The following is a 16260-nucleotide window of genomic DNA, read 5'->3' on the forward strand; positions in this document are numbered from 1 at the left end:
GCCTCCTGCCTCCTCTGGGCCATGAATTCTAAAGTGGGGGACCTGCCCCCAGGATGAGGTTGTTTTGGGGTGACCTGTGGAGGAGGCATCCGACAGCACAGAGCTACACGGACCAGCAGCAACTCCGCTTTTGGTCCATAACAAATCAAAGGGAAAGTCTCAGTCCGGTGCAGGGTGATTTTTTAAAACCAACACCTGCCAATCTCTCTATAACCAAATCCCATTGGGCTGCTGGCCTTAGCAACAGTATCCAGGGAAAGTGGAAGGATTCGGTACATAGTTTCATTGTAATAATTTTTCTGGTGACTTTCAAGGCTCTGCAGTTAGAGCCTGGCATTATAGAGTTAGTTTCTAAAGTAAATTAGTTTAAGGGAACTGCTGTGAGCCAGTTGAATGAAAGATTTAATGAGGGTTAAGGGAACAAGGCGGGGAGGATTTAGGGGGCATGCCACACATGTCCTCACAGGGGACCTGGCGAACGCAGAAGCATTAACAGAGAGAATGCGGCCAGATCCATTAAAGCGGCCACAGCTGGTCCAAGGTGGGAGATGGGGGGCTTGGGGAGGGGCCCAGCCTGGAGGGACTGTGCCTGGCAAGGGCACTACCCCTCCGCCCCCTGCCTCTGGCTGAGTCAGCACGTTGGCGCCTGGCAGCAGAGCGGAGCCTGGCTGTGCTTGGAGCAGCTGTTTACATATTTCTGCCCTTGGGGCCAGAGCAGCAGCCCCCAGAGGGTGCCTGGGACGGACGACCCAGGTTCAATTCCCAGCTTTGTGGACTTGTGGCTGCAGATGGTGCCTGCCAACCTCTGCCCCGTCCTGCAGATCAGCCCCGCCAGACTTCACAAGGCCTCTTAGCCATTAGTTTGTTCTTTCATTTATTTATTTATAATATTTATTTATTTATTGGGCTCTGCTGGGTCTTAGTTACGGCACGCAGGATCTTCAGTTGTGGCACGCAGGATCTTCAGTTGCGGCATGCGGGATCTAGTTCAGGGATCGAACCCAGGCCCCCTGCTTTGGGAGCATGGAGTCTTAATCACTGGACCACCAGGAAAGTCCCTTTTTCATTCATTTAGAAAGCATTTATTGAGTACCTACTGTACACCAGGCCCTAGGACCAGCGATGGCCGAAACCGACCTGGCCCTGCCCTCCGGGCTCCCACCTCCTCCATCAGAGCTGTGCACAGAACTTTCTACGCTGATAGAAATATGCGATGTCTGTGCCAATACTGTGGCCACGAGCCACACCGGAAACACAGCATGTGTGACTGAGGAACTGGATTTTGAACTTTGTTTAACTTTATTTCATTTTAATTTAGTCACATGCAGCTAGTGGTTCCTTATTGGACATCACAGATCTAGACAGTAAACAAGAAATAGGTAATTTCAGATGAAAATAAGTGCTAAAAAGGAAACAAAGCTAGAGAAAGGATGTGTGATAAAGGCTGATGGAGGAGGTACCTGAGCCGGGGTGATCAGCTTCTCTGAGGAGGCAATGTTTGAGGGAGACCTGAATGGCGAGAAGGAAACAGCCATGAAAATGTGGGGGAAAGATGTTCCAGGCACAAGGGAACCAGCATGTGCAAAGGCCCTGGGGCAGGACCATGCCTGGGGAGTTGGAGGAACAGCCAGGAGGCCCGTGTGTCTGGAGCAGAGTGAGCGAGGGGGAGAGAGGGAGGAGGGGAGGGCAGGGAGGGGACGGGGCAGGTCATGCAGGGCCTTGTGGGCAGTGGGGAGGACTTGGGCTTTTACCTGGAAGGAGGTGGGGGCCCTGGAGGGCTGTGGGCAGAGGAGGGACGGGAGCTGACTCAGGTCCTTACAGGCACCCTCTTGCTGCTGTGGGGAGGACAGATTGTGGGGAGTAAAGGCCGGAGCTGGGGGACCAGGGCAGAGGTGACTGTACTGGTCCAGCTGGGCACTCATGGGGGCTGGACAGGGTGGGAAGGGCATCTGGAGAGAGATGAAGAAACTCGGGAAAAATTTAGGAGGGAAACTTGAGAGTATTTCCAGACTGGCGCAGCATGAAGGAAGAAGAGAAGTCAGGGTCAGCCCCCAGCTTCTAGGCTGAGCCTCTGTAAGGATGGAGCTGCCATCAGCTGAGCAGGGGAGGACGGAGGGAAGAGCAGGTTTGCTGGATCCAGCTACACCTGAAAGCATCCTGGATTTGTCCAGAAGGAGAGGATGGTAGCCGGGCCTGGGGGAACCAGAAGGTGAAAAGGACAGATGAAGAGCTGGTGCGTGCCTGTGGCGGGCTGCGGTGCGGCCGCCAGGCAGACACGGCGCCAGGGCCGAGATGTGAGTATGGGCGAGGCAGGCACTGGGCTGGTCCGCACATGCTTGCTGCTCCGGGGCATGAATGCTGAGCTGGGTGGGGAGGGGCCCCGGTGGGCAACCTGGGGCCTGGGAGCCCTGGAGCCCGAGAAAGGAGGAAGCTGCCCAACCAGTTTCTCTCTTGCTCCCAAAACCAAGGGTGTGGAGTTTGGTGGTTGCTCCTAAATGAAATTTTCGGGAATTCTGGCCCCAAATGTGAAGTCAGGGAAGGGATTAGGAGTGGGGCGTCCTGCCCAGGGTGTCCAGGGTGCCGTTTTACCTGGGGCTGCCACATCAGGGAAGGTTTCAAAGGCTTGTGACCGTCCCAATGGAATGACCCTTTGCTTGTAAACGATGGGTCGCAGCTTCATCTGAGGACATGTCTCTCTGCTGTTTATACTACAGCTCAAGTGAGGTCCCAGTAAACTCTGTGGGCTGGACCCTGGCAAATGGTTTCATACTGGTGATCTCTGTGTACCCATGTAAGCACATCGGAGGCAGACTGGAAGGAGGCAGTCAGCCTTGGCCTTTGTACTTGCCGTTCCTCCTGCTTGAAACTCGGTTCCCCTAGGAGTTGTCTGTCTGATGCGCTCAATTCATCCAGGTGTTCTGAGAGGTCCCCCCGACCCCTCCACGCTTCTAGAGCCTTACAGGTCATTTTATTTTCTTTTTCATGCCTCTCAGTACTTCCAGCCTTATGTTATTGACAATGTTTGTTTCTCTGTGGATGTCTGTCTCTCCTGCTTATCTTGAGCCCTGGGATAAGGGGTGGGGGGGCGCGTGTGCGGTGCTTGTCATTCCGCTGCTGTGTCCTCAGTGGGCCGGCACACAGTAGGTGCTCAATAAGTGTTTCTGGAAAGAATGAATGAAAATGACCACATGCTAACAGATTCTCTCCAGGAGAGGGGTGGATTGTGGGCCATTTTTATTTTCTTCTTTATGCTGATTTTCCCCAATTTTCTGCTGCACACGCCTATTTTATAATTAGAAGAAAAGTTATTTTGAAAAAAATTATCCCCCCAAACGTCCCAGCTGCAGGAGCTGACGTGATCTAGCCCCATGCTCCATCCCAAGGACAGCTGCCTCCTGGGTGTATACAGAGGACGTAGCAACTGAACGTTTGTGGGCTCCCGGGGTCAGCCCTCGGGGGCACTGGGTGGGCAAAGCAGTCAGGGAGGACTTCCTGGAGGTGGCAGCCCTACCCTTCAAGGGGCTCAGGCCAGAGTTGTCAAGGTGCTCATCTTGAGTCCCCTCTTTAACTTGCACCCTACAGCCAGTCCTTTAGAAAATTTCCTTGCCTCTGCCTTCATAATCTATCCAGAATGTACATGCTTCCCGCACGCCCCCCTTCTCTGCCTCCACCTGATCAGTCCCCTCATTGCTTGCCTGAACCTGTGCAGTCACCTCTGCCCTGGTACCCCGGCTCCCCCCACCCCCAGTCTGTCCTCCTCTGCCCACTGCCCTCCAGGGCTCCCACCTCCCTCAGGGTAGCCTAAGGTTCTGCAAGACCTGCCCCTGTCCCTTCCCTGCCCTCCCCTCCTCCACTCTGCTCCAGCCACACGGGCCTCTTTGCTGTCCTTCACCATGCCTGTCACAGTCCTGCCCCAAGGCCTTTGCACATGCTGTGCCCACTGCCTGCATCACTCCTCAGAAACATCCATACTTCCTTCAGGTCTTACTCATGTCACCTCCCCACTCCCTGACCCTCCGTTGTTTTTTTTTTTTTTCCTTCTGTACGCGGGCCTCTCACTGCTGTGGCCTCCCCCGCTGCGGAGCACAGGCTCCGGACGCGCAGGCTCAGCGGCCATGGCTCACAGGCCCAGCGCTCCACAGCATGTGGGAGCCTCCTGGACCGGGGCACGAACCCATGTCCCCTGCATCAGCAGGCGGACTCCCAACCACTGCGCCACCGGGGAAGCCCTGACCCTCCCTTTTAACACTGCATCCCACCCCGTGCGTCCCCTCTTCCCCCGCTTTGTTCATCTTCATATCGATTCTGCACGAGCCCTTTGCCTGGGCATCAGCCCGCAAAGCACCTACTATGCTTCTGGGGGCGTTTTCTGAGGGCCCCACTGTGTGTCCTGCCATGCTGGGGGAGGTCCTGTCACTCAGTTTCACCTCCACGTTGACCCAGAGCACCTCCTGTGTGCTTGCCACTTGGTGCTGTGGCGCCAGGGGTCCCACCTCCATGAAGCACCAACTGTGGGCCTCCCAGGGTTAGGGCTGTGTGGGGGAGGGGAGATGTTGGAGCATCTCGTGTTTAGCAGCACCTACTGTGTGCTCCATGTAGAAGGGGCAGGTAGAGAGTCTGCACGCGGACATTCACAGAGCACTTACTCTGTGCTCGGTGCTTTGAGGACCCCAGTGCACGCCTCCCCAGTGCCAGGGGAGGTGGGATTATATGCTCTATTTTGCAAAGCAAGGGACTGAGGCGCCGGACTGGAAAGGGCAGATCACCCAGGGGAGGGTGCATTTGGTGCTGGGGAGAGATGGGGGGTGGACATGCCAAGGCAACCATAGCAGGGCGTGGATGGGCCACCTTGGGAAGTGAGTCGTCCCTGTCCCTATCTGGGGTGCCTCGGGGCTCAAGCAGCTGCCTGGGTGCCGCCCATCAAAGCCCATGTTCTTTGTCCCACTTCTAGATGCTGGGGCCTGTCTGTCTCCAGCACTGCCGTTTCCTCCTGGGCTTTAAATTTATAGTGATTTGTCATTTTCTGGCTCCAGGCCTCTGTAGCATTGTGGGTAAGGACGCTTAGCCTCTGGACCCAAACATTGGTTCGAATCGCTGCTCTTCCTGACCTTGGTAATCTCTCTCTATTCCTCCCTAACCCCTTTGGTTAATGGGGCTGATTGATGGCGGGGCGATGTGAGCCGTCACAGGGCTTGGAATATACTAAGATCTCAGTACACGTAGGCTATGGGAGTCGTCCAGAGCACTAATGGTGGAACTGATCCCAATTCGCCAGGGATGGGATCAGATGGGGGGAACGCCTCCCACCTCGCACCGGCGGCTGCCCTTGGGTCTCCGTCAGGGTCCCTACCCCTCCCTGAAGCTTCTCTGCCAGCTCCCAGGACCTGCTGGGGCTCGGCGTTCCCGGCCTCTCCCTTGGAGTTTTCAAACCCGCTCCGGGCAGCAGCGCCGGCCAGGATTGGCTGCCTGGGTGGGGACGCCCCTTCTCTCCCCCCCCCCCTCGGGATCGGGTGTCTCGGGCCTGGCACGGTGGCCCCATCTGTTTCCAATCTGGCCCTGCGCTCTCCGCCCCCTCAGGGTTGTGGCTAAGGTTGAGGCCTCTGCCACGGTGTCCCCGTTCATCCCCCCCCAGACCCCAACTGGACTCCCAGCAGGAGAGAAGCCTCTTTGTGCCTTTGCCCCTCCCCCACACTGTGGGTTTCTGTGTTTGTAGGGGGCGCGGCCTCTGCCATCCAACCCAGACTGGGAGGGGATCTTCTGCCCCTTCTTCGACCTCCTGTATTTGGGTGTGTTTGGGGAGCTCTCTGCCGCCCTGTCCAGCATCCAGCCCTTTCATCCGTTGCCATGGCCATGATCAGCGCCTGCAGGGGAAGGGGGAGTAGGGTAGGGGATCCCTCTGGCATCAGGCTTCCAAAGGGAGGGTCCTGAGCTGTGCCACTGGGGGCACCCCCTTATGTATGTGCACATTGCGGGGGACACAGTGACCTCCTTGGAGGCCTCCCCGACACAGCACCCCATCCACGTAGGATTTCAGTGCCCGCTGATCTGGGTCCCGACTGGTCCCCCGCCCTACTTCCGGCCGGGCCCGCCCGAGGCTCGCTCTGGGGGCCCCCTCCCCGGGCCCACCCCCTGGCCGCCCCGCCCCTGGCCCCGCCCCGCCCCGCCCCCAGGCCGAGCTCGCTGCGCCTCGGCGTCTCCGAGTTCTCGCTGCGCTCCCGGCGGACCCTGGGTAGGGCTGCAGCGGGCACGGCCGAGGCAGCGTGGGGCCCGGGCCCCGATTTCTGAGCCGTAGGGTGAGTGCGTCGGTACCCCCTTCCACCTCGAGGCCCAGTCTGCACTGGCCTTTGTCCGTCTCCTGGCCCCTCACCCCGGGTTCCCCCCATACCCCCTCCCCGCGCGGCCTGGCCCAGCTGCCCTCCAGGGATAGCTCGAGCCCGCCGCTGCCTGGCGCGCCGCCCCACCCCGTTCAGGCTGGTCGCTCTCGTACTTTGGAAAACTCCAGACCGTTACGCTCTGTGGGGTCCCCTCCCCCGCCTGGCCCCCAGCCCGACCTCTTCCCCCACCTCCTGGGGGCGGAGCCAGGCTGGGGCAGCCTTCGCTGCCAGCCGTGAGGGGGGGGCGGTGCTCTGATAGCGGGTGGGTGCTTTGGCATCCTTCCTTCCGCTGGGGACCCGCTCCGCGGAGGAGGTGGCAGAACTGCTGGGCTGGGGGTGGGGGGTTAGTGGCTGGGATCCCTGCTCTTAGCCACTCCCCAGAACTCACAGAAAGTTTTCCTCTCTCACTTTGTCCCTGCGCCCCTCAGGCTTATGGGCTCCAGATCGATGCTGTGGCTGGTCGGGGCTTTAATAAACTGAGGGGTTGGGCAGGCATATCAGCTCCCACCGTCCCGCTTTCCATACCTGTCTCCAAGCTCCAAGCCTCTGAACGCCCCCATTATTGCCTGGAGAATCCTGCTTCCCAGGATTCCTACTCAGAGTCCTGGGCGACCTTAGAGGGGCTTCCTGTGACTCCTGGGCTGACCCTCCTTGAGCCTCACCTCCATCCCTTAAGGCTTGAGCAGACATCCCCCCACCCCCAACCAAGAGCAGATGTAGGCTGCACCTGGAGGCCATGTCTGTGTTGGCCTCTGCTGCCTGTGGCGGCTCCTTCTGGCCTCAGTTTCCCTCTCTGAAATGGACATGACCACAGGAGTGGTATGGGTAAAGTGTCAAATGGGGCCAGGCATGTAGTAGGCATCTAATAAGTGCACGTTCCTAGGGTGGGGAGAAGACTCCCATCCTGGAGGATGATGGGTCTGTGACAGGAGCAGAGCTGGGATGGGAGACACCGGTGCTGAGGGAGCCCAGAGGGGACCCTGGTCCCTCCTGCGGCATCCAAGAGGGCTTCCCGGAGGAGGTGCCAGCTCAGCCGAGACCTGAGGATGAGCGTGAAGGCTGAGGTCTGACGGAGAACGAGGAATGGTGCGCTGGGTGGAAGGAAGAGCGTGCACAAATGTCCTTGTGTGAGCCAGAAGGCAGTGGGTAGGGACACCCATAGGGCCAACAGGGCATTCGGGGTGCAGCATGATGGAGTTGGCAGTTCTGGAGGCTGAAGTTAAGAATCTAGATTTTAATGGATTTTGATGGAAGCCATGGAAGGTTTTAGAGCAGAGGAGGGGCAGAGTCAAACACAGCTACTTCCAGCCCCAGGGTTGGGGGGGGTGTCAAGACTGGGCAGAGGAGGGGTCCCAGGGCTGGGGGAAGAGTCCAGTCTCAGCCTGGGGTGGGTAGGTCTGCGGCTACGGCTTGAAGGATGAGTTGACAGGTGGGCCCCCTGGAAGTAGGACCTGTATTAAGAAAGGACCAGAGGTGGACCGGTGCATTCTGAGAACTGTGGTGACCTGTGGGAAGAAGCAGCAGGGCAAGCCCAGGACACTGAGCAGAGGCGCTGGGGAGCCCTGGCAGGTGTGAGCAGCAGGGCAGGGGTGCACCCAGATCTTGGTGTTTCAGGCTCCTCCACGAAGCCGGCGTGGGGGACATGCTGGCAGGGGCCATCCTGGCAGGCTGGGCACCCGGGGAGCGTGGACTCTGGGCTTGACTGAGAGCTGGTCTCTGGCCTCTAATCTTAACCCAGCCCAGCCCCTCCGTGCTGCGTGACCCTCCGTGTGCAGCTAGCCCTCTCTGAACCTCAATTTCCTCTGCTGTCAAACAGAAGGAAGCACGGGGAACATTTAAGAGGGCTGGGCATGTGGAGGGGGGCACGCAGCTGGCGTTACCCATGACTCCCTCTGGGGCTGGGCCTGGCTCCCCAGCTGCCCTGCCCATCCGCTCCTGGCGGTGGGGACCCTTGGGGACAGCACTCAATCCGAATCGATAGTCAACTAAAGGCAGATCCCTCAGCCCTGGTCCTAGCCCGTTCCAGGAAGGTGGCAGGGCCAGTCCCACCCGGCTACATCCTGAGCCCGTTGCCCGGTGGGGGAACACTGAGGCCCCAGGAGGGAGAGGGGCTTGACCAGAGCCCCTTGGAGCCCACCAGGGGCTACCGAGCTAGAGCTTGGACCCTGTCTCACACTTTGGGGACAACCCAGGGAGGCTGGAGACCCAGGTCCTGCCCTCTAGGGGCTCTGAGGCCCTGGGAAAGGGGTTCCAGGCAGCAGCAAAGTCCCCTGGCCCTGAAGGGGGGCTTTGGGGCTGGAGGGGTGTGGGGCGTTGGTGTGAGGGCGGAGACGTTGTGTGTCCCTAGGGGGCTTTTCCTTCAGCCCCGCTGCCAGTGTCACCCACCTCTCCTTCCCCTGGCCCCGGGAAGTCCCTGAGAGTCAGGGTTGTGCAGGTGAGCCCCTAGACCCCCAGGACAGACCAGACCCTCAGGCAGGGCAGGGAGAGGCAGCCCAGAGTCCTCAGGCCCTGGGACACCCGGCCCCATGTGAGTGACACAGAGCCTATTGGCTGCCTAGTCCTGTGTCATAATCACTCTTTTATGCTCCCTGCTTTGCGTGGGCACACAGAGCTGGCTCCAGGATCGCGTGACCTGCACCCCGGCACCTGACTGGAATGGGTGCCCACTCACCCCCTGTGAAAGAGGTCTGGGAGCCCCCAGAGGCCATCCAGCAGGCCGCACCGGGCCCAGAGAGGGTCGTCCACTTTCCTGAGGTCACACAGTGGCCAGGGAAGGACACAGTCCTGTGTAAACGTGGTCTCTGGAACCAAGGCCCCAGCCAGCCGGGGGTCCTTGACAGTCCCCGCTCCTTTGTGAACCTCAGTTTCCTCATCTGTGCAAGACGGGCACCCACCTCTGCCCGGCTGCGGGGAACAGATGGTGGGCAGCTCTGCGCCTGGCACAGAGGTGGGCAGGGACCCTTCCGGGGCCCTGGGTTCCAGGTCCAGAGGCCACTCCCTTCCCTCCTTCCCATTCCCTGCCCAGCCTCATTTCCCACCCAAGTTATTTCCTGTGACTCCCATCGGTGGCTGTTCCCTTCTTAATGGCCACGTTCCTCCTCCAAGACCTTGGGGGTTGCCGCGTCATGCAGCTCTGAGGCACCTACCTCAGTTTCCCTTTCTCAGCAGTGGGGAGGCTGATGGCTCAGGCTGCTTTACTGCAAGACCTGTCAGAGAGGAGGCTTGGCGTCGTGCCAGCCTGGCCACATCCCCTCCTGCCCAGAGCTGCCTAGGGTTCCTTGTTCTGTGGATTCAGTGTGTGGCCACCGCTCTGCCTTAATCTCTCCCCATCTCCCTGCTAGGACTGCTCAGTATTGCTGCTTGTCCTTCCTTGTGCTGTTCCTTCTGTGGAGACACCCACCCCCATTCCCATTCCCCCTTTAATTCTCAGTCAAGTCATAATATTAACATTAAATCTGGAGGCAGAGAGGTCCAGGCAGAGGGTACCAACCCGTGCAAAGGCCCTGGGGTAGGACCGTGCCTGGCATGTGGGAGGAACAGCCAGGAGGCCCGTGTGTCTGGAGCAGAGGGAGCGAGGGGGAGAGAGGGAGGAGGGGAGGGCAGGGAGGGGACGGGGCAGGTCGTGCAGGGCCTTGTGGGCATCAGGGAGGGCTTGGACTTTTACCACCAAAGGAGGAGGGATGGGACCTGACTCAGGTGCTAATAGGTGCCCTCTGGCACTGAGGGGAAGACAGACGGGGTGGCGGGTGGCATGGCAGGAGGTGACTCCATTGGTCCAGGTGAGCAATGAGGGGGCTGGACCGGGTAGAGGCAGAAGAAGGGGTAAGAAGTAGACAGTCTCAGCCTAGATTTTGGAGACAGAGCTGACAGAATTTGCTTATATTCTCCCCCAGCCCCTTGCAGGGGAGCCTACCCCTGGTCTCGCAGGAAGCTGGAAGAGGTGGGAGGGTCTGGGGCTTTGCCATGGCAAAGTTCTTCCAGGGAGAATGGGGGCCTAAGAGACCCAGGAACTTTTTTTTTTTTTTGGCTGTACCTCACGGCATGTGGGATCTTACTTAGTTCCTTGACCAGGGATCGAGCCCACACCCCCTGCGTTGGAAGCGCAGACCGATAGGGAAGTCCCAGCCCTGGAACTTTTAAGCTGCTGTGTTCTGTCTGATCCTTTCCACCCTGATTTGTCCCACACCTCCCACCCCCATTCCTGCTCCAGGCCTTGAAAGCCCCCGTGCCATGTACTCCCCCGGCCCAGCAGGCTGGAATGACCTCTTTTGGGGAGTTGGGAGCTGATGGCTGGGCCCCGCCTGTTCCTGGATCAGCCCCATCCTGCCCAGTAATTGGGAAGGCGGGGCTGCAGGAGCCAGGGGGTAATTAGGGGCCTCCTTTTTAGAAGGCGGCTGCCCCTGGCTCCAATGGGGCATAGGGGGTGGGGGAGGCATCGTGGCCAGGGCCACGTGACCCCTGCCCATGCCAGCTGGCATCGGAGGTGAGGAGACTAGAGCAGGGGAGTCACACACACACCCGCCCGCCCCGGGGTGGTGGGTTTGAGCCCCTCCGTGTTAAAATTCTACCTCGGTTTCCCCAGATGCTCTGTGCGGGCCTGGGCAGCCGATCCAAGCGGCCTGGGCCAGAGCTGAGCCCCCTCCCCAGATGTGGCCAAGCCGATGTGCATCTGTGGGCGGGACCAGCTGCTGTGGTCACCCTGGCCCCAGCTGGCCATGGGCCATTTCCCCAGCTGGGACCTTCACCGTCCTCATCAGCCACTTGTGCTCTTAAAGGGCCCGTGGTTGGGTCCCAGTGTGTATCTGTGGTCTGACTGTGTGCCTGCCTGTCTGTGCACCTGCATGTGAATGGGGGATCTGACGTTACGTGTCCGTGTGCATGCTATCTGGCTGGGTGCAGGTTTGCTCTGCTGACTGCCCATCTCTGTAGCCCCACTGTGTGCCCGCATCCGAGTCTGTGAGCCGTGTGTTTTTACCTGCCATGCCCTGTGGAGCTCCAGCATGCGTCTGTGTTCATGCTTGCCTGTAGCCCAGCTGTGTGTGTGTATTGCCTGCCTGCCCGTGACCCTGTGTGTATATCTCCTCTGGCTGTGTGTCTGTGGTCTTGGCACGTACCTGTGTCTCTGACCTGACTGCTTGTGGTCAGACTGTGTATGTGTATTGTCTGCCCCATTGGGACCCTTTGTCTGCATCTTGCCTGATTCTTTGTGTCTGGGGTCTGATTTTGCGCCTGTCCATGTTTGTGGTCTGTGTGTCAGTTTTATTGGCCTGACTACACGTGTGGACCCATCTCTGTTGCCTGACTGTACAAATACATCAGTGACTATGTCTGGTCTCCCTGTCTGTCTGTGGTCTGACCGTGTGTCTGGGTCTGTCTGTGGCTGGCCTGTGTGCAAGCATCCTCCTTTTCTGTCTGGTCTCACTGTCCATGGTCTGACTGTGTGCCCGTTGAGTGCCCCTATCCGCACCCCCCTCATCCCACCTTCTCCACTCTCCACCCTGGGCCATGACCCGGCCACCACCAGCCCAGCCTTCCCCTGGGGCCACTCTGGGGCTGGGTGTGGTGACCACAGCTGGATATTTTGGGAGCCAGAAACACAGGGGCTGCCCCATGATTACGTGGCACCCGTCCCCGTGGCCATGGTGCGGACCCGCCTGGGGCATGGCCTGGGGTGGGTGTCCAAGGTTGACCCGGCCACGAGGGCCTCATCCTTGGGCCTCCTCCTGCCCCCGCTTCCACCCTGGCCCTGGCCAAAGTGGAGAGGAGGCCATCCTAGGGTTTGGCCCCTGAGAAGGACCCTTCTGCCCTAGAGGAGTTTGGATTCTCGCCGGAGAAACAGACGCTGGGTGATGAACATTCTCACTTGATTTGCAGACTGGGGTAAATGCTGTGAAGGATGATCTCCGTCATTTCTGAAGCCGTGGGATGTGCAATTGGGGGTGGGGGCTGACCTGCCAGGGGCAGGGAGGGCTTCCAGAGGAAGTGACGGTGGAGCTGAGACCTGTCACGCGGTAGTGTGGGGACAGCATTTCCAGCAGAGAACACAGCAGGGTGTGACTGAGCTGGGACCGTGTGGCTGCATCTCCCGTGAGAGAGGGGACGAGACCAGTAGGCGCAGCTTCCTCTGGGGCTGACGGGAGCCATGGGAGGTGTTAGAGCAGGGCAGGGACGGGCAGGTGTGTTCGCGGGGAAGGTCCGTCTGGTGGCCGAATGGGTGGATTTGTAGGGACTGTCAGCAGTGTTAGCTGGAGCCTCTTCCTTCGGGTGGGCGATCCAGCCTGCGAAGGGGGGGGGAATTAGATGTTCAGAGCGCTTTCTAGAGGGGTTGCTCAGTCCTGGTCTGGGGCTCAGCCTGGGGTCGGGGGCTCAGCCAGGGGTAAGGGCTGTCTCAGTCTGTTCTGGCTGCTCTAACAGAATGCCATAGACTGGGCGGCTTATAAACAGCACACATCTCTCACGGTTCTGGAGGCCAGAAGTCCAAGCTCAGGGCGGTGGCAGAACTGGTGTCTGGTGAGAACCTGCTTCCTGATTCACAGACGACCATCTTGCTATGCCCTCACATGGTGGCGGGGAGCGAGGAGGGAGTTCTCTGGGTCTCTTTATAAGGGCACTAATCCCATTCACAAGGGCTCCACCACATGACCTAATCACCTCCCAAAGGCCCCTAAGACCATCACACTGAAGGTTAGGTTTCAACATAATAACTTGGGGGGGGGGACACAACATTCAGTTCATCGTGGGGGCTCAGCACTTTCTGCCCCATCGTCGCCCCCTGACCCTCCCCCATTGTCCTGTAACCCTCACCCTCTCATCCCGTGACTCTCCTCTGCCCCTCTGTGATCCTCCTGCTGCCTCCCCCATGAAGGCCCCCTGGATTCCCCTGCTCCCCTCTCACGGCCCCTCTTTTTGTCTCTGCAGACGCTGCCCCGACTGACGCTTGGCTTGAGGCCTCTCTGTGAGGGACCGTGGGGGGGGGGGGCCATCCCCCCTCCAGGGCCAGAGGTTGGAGGTTGCAGGTCACGGCCGAGCATGGCGCCTGCCTGGTGCCATGGTGTGGCATCTGTGGTTGGTCCCATGGGCCTCCTCGTGGTCCTGCTGGTAGGAGGCTGTGCCACAGAAGGTAAGTGTGGGCGTTTTGAGTTTGCATGTGCACGTGTGAACACGTGTCCCCACCCCCCCCCCCCGGGGGGGTGGGGAGGGTGCTGGTTTTGCCGTGCAGAGCCTCTGTGCTCTGTGAAGGAGACCGAGTAGAATGCTTGCTGTGCACTGGGTCCTGAGAGGTGCAGAGGTGAATAACAAGAATGGTATGAAAAAGCAGTCATGCTGACGGTGATGACAGTGTCTGTTTGCCCAGCGTTGAATCTGCGCCAAGCCCAGTGCTAAATGCAGGCTTTACCTGCTTCATCTCCCTCCACCTCACAGAACCCAGCATGCTAGTTTCATTACCATCCCCATTTTTCCATGGGAGAAACCAAAGCTCAGAGGGGACTGGGGCTTACTTGAAGTCACTCCTGAGGTAGCCACAGAGTTTTCCTTCCCTTGCCACAGGTGGAAATACCAGCACCCAGTTCGTAGACACACAGGCAATCAATCAAACCTTCCCAGGCGGAGCCAGGGGAGGCTTCTTGGGAGAGAGAGCATTGGAGCTGGGGTTTTGTGGGTGTATAGGAGTTTACCAATAGAAAGGGCATGACTGGCGAAGGTGTTAGCACACAGAAAGGCCTGGAGGTGAAGAAAGATGTTGGTGTAGTTTGGGGATGGGCAAGGCTGTGCTTCTGGCAGTAACATGGAGAGGATGAGAGTCAGTCCTAGTCCTAATGCCACGGTCTATCCCACCACGAGGGGCCTAGAGGAGGTGTCATTAGGCTGATGGGGACACAAAGGGTCAGGTCAGCAGGGAAAGAAACTGGGATCTGCTGTTAGGCTGGGTTTGAATCCTGACTTCACTGCTAACCTGCTGCGTGACCTTGGGCTAGTGACTCACCCTCACTCAGCGGCCATTTCTACCTTGACAGAATGAAACTCGGCATCATTCATCTCCCAGCATTCCTGGGACAAGGACACACGATAAGCCCCTGCACGCTGCTTGCACACAGTAGGTCCACAATCCCGGGTTACCGCGAGCATGGTAATTATTGCCCCTGGGTGAGAACACCAGAGACATACACACCTGCCTCGTCCATCCGTGCTTTTTCTCGTTTTTATATTATTTTGTAGTAATTGCCTAACACATTCACATCAGCCACCACCACCTGATGAGATGGAGGCTATTCTCCCCACCCCCATTGTACAGATGGGGAAACTGAGGCACAGTGAGGTTACGTTTTACAGCGAGGAATCGGCCAGTCTGCCTGGCGCCAGAGCCCGGGTTGCTACCCATCACCCCACACAGCCAGGCGTGCCTGGGCTGCGATCCATCTGGTCACCTCCCAGGGCCTGTGTCTTCTGTGCTCTATTCCTTGCAGTGGGAATAGTGGGCCGAGGGCTGAGCAGTTTCAGCTTTTCATTCATTCACTTAACGCAGGGTTTCCCCTGCCCTCGGCACTGCTGAGGTCGGGGCCAGAGCATTCTCAGGGAGTGGGGGGCCGTCCTGGGCACTGTGGGGTACGGAGTAGCATCCCTGGCCCCATCCCCTCGATGGTACCCCCACGTGCCCACCACTGATTGAACTTACACTAGTGGAATAAATCATATATTTACGACTTTGACATCTTGCTCCAGTGCAGCCTTGGGCAGGATGCTGAGATCATTCCCATTGACAGGTGAGGAAACTGAGGCTGCAAAGTGACCATTGTGAGGAGGGGGTAGAGATCCCAGAGTTTGGAGGCTATCCTGTCCTGAGTTCGAATCCTTGCTCTATCGTGTGACCATGGGTGGGGCTGTGCTCTCATTCATTCAGTGGGTTTTTCATAAGCACCTTCTGTGCGCCAGGCATTGGTTTAGACCTGCGAGACAGAACAGATATCCTACCCCCCCCCCTTTTTTTTTTTTTTGTGATATGCGGGCCTCTCACTGCTGTGGCCTCCCCCGTTGCGGAGCACAGGCTCCGGACGCGCAGGCTCAGCGGCCATGGCTCACGGGCCCAGCCGCTCCGCGGCATGTGGGATCCTCCTGGACCGGGGCACGAACGCGCGTCCCCTGCATCGGCAGGCGGACTCCCAACCACTGCGCCACCAGGGAAACCCCCCACCCCCTTTTGGAGCTGATAATCTTGAGGGAGAGACACCGAGTGTGCTGGATGGTGGATGTGCCCGGGAGCAAGATAAACAGGAAGGGAGATGAGAGCATGAGTGGAGGTTTAGGGGCTGCATTTCAAATGGGTGGGAGGGCATCGGGGAAGGTCACACCAAGGAGATGACATCTGAACAGAGACCTAAAGGAGCTGAGGAGTGCACCCCATGCATGTCTAGGGGGAAGGTGTCCTGGGCAGAAGGCATAACCTGTGCAAAGGTCCTGGGGCAGAACTGTGCCTGGTGTGTTGGAGGAACAGTGAGGAGGCCTGTGTGTCTGGAGCAGAGTGAGCGAGGGGAGAGAGGGAGGAGGGGAGGGCAGGGAGGGGACGGGGCAGGTCGTGCAGGGCCTTGTGGGCAGCAGAGAGGACGTGGCTTGTACCCCAGGGAGGTGGGAGCCCTGGAGGGCTGTGGGCAGAGGAGGGGCAGGTCCTGACTGAGGTGCTCACAGGTGCCCTCTGGCTGCTGAGGGAGGACAGACTTGAGGCTGGGGAGGACAGGATGGGGGGATGCCAGGGCAGAGGAGACTGCAGTGGTCCAGGTGAGCCATGAGGGAGCGTGACCCAGGCTATCAGCACGGGGCACGTAGCCGGGGCTAGCTCCGTGGATGCTCCCTCAGTGAGCCCTGAAATTCTTTTTTTTTTTGGCCACACTGC

The 16260-nt window shown here is 58.9% G+C and overlaps 1 protein-coding gene across 1 annotated transcript in view; it reads left to right on the plus strand.

Moving 5' to 3' along the window:
* Nucleotides 1-16260, plus strand: part of PTPRS (protein tyrosine phosphatase receptor type S) — a 103544-nt gene that overhangs the window by 25975 nt on the left and 61309 nt on the right. The window contains exon 2 of the mRNA XM_079917099.1: nt 13293-13494. Within this exon, the coding sequence (XP_079773225.1) occupies nt 13404-13494 (91 nt within the window). The 5' untranslated portion in view covers nt 13293-13403. The remainder of the gene's footprint in view (nt 1-13292; nt 13495-16260) is intronic.

The sequence above is a fragment of the Stenella coeruleoalba genome (genome assembly GCF_951394435.1).
Source record: "Stenella coeruleoalba genome assembly, chromosome: 3".
In the NCBI taxonomy this organism is placed as follows: domain Eukaryota; kingdom Metazoa; phylum Chordata; class Mammalia; order Artiodactyla; family Delphinidae; genus Stenella; species Stenella coeruleoalba.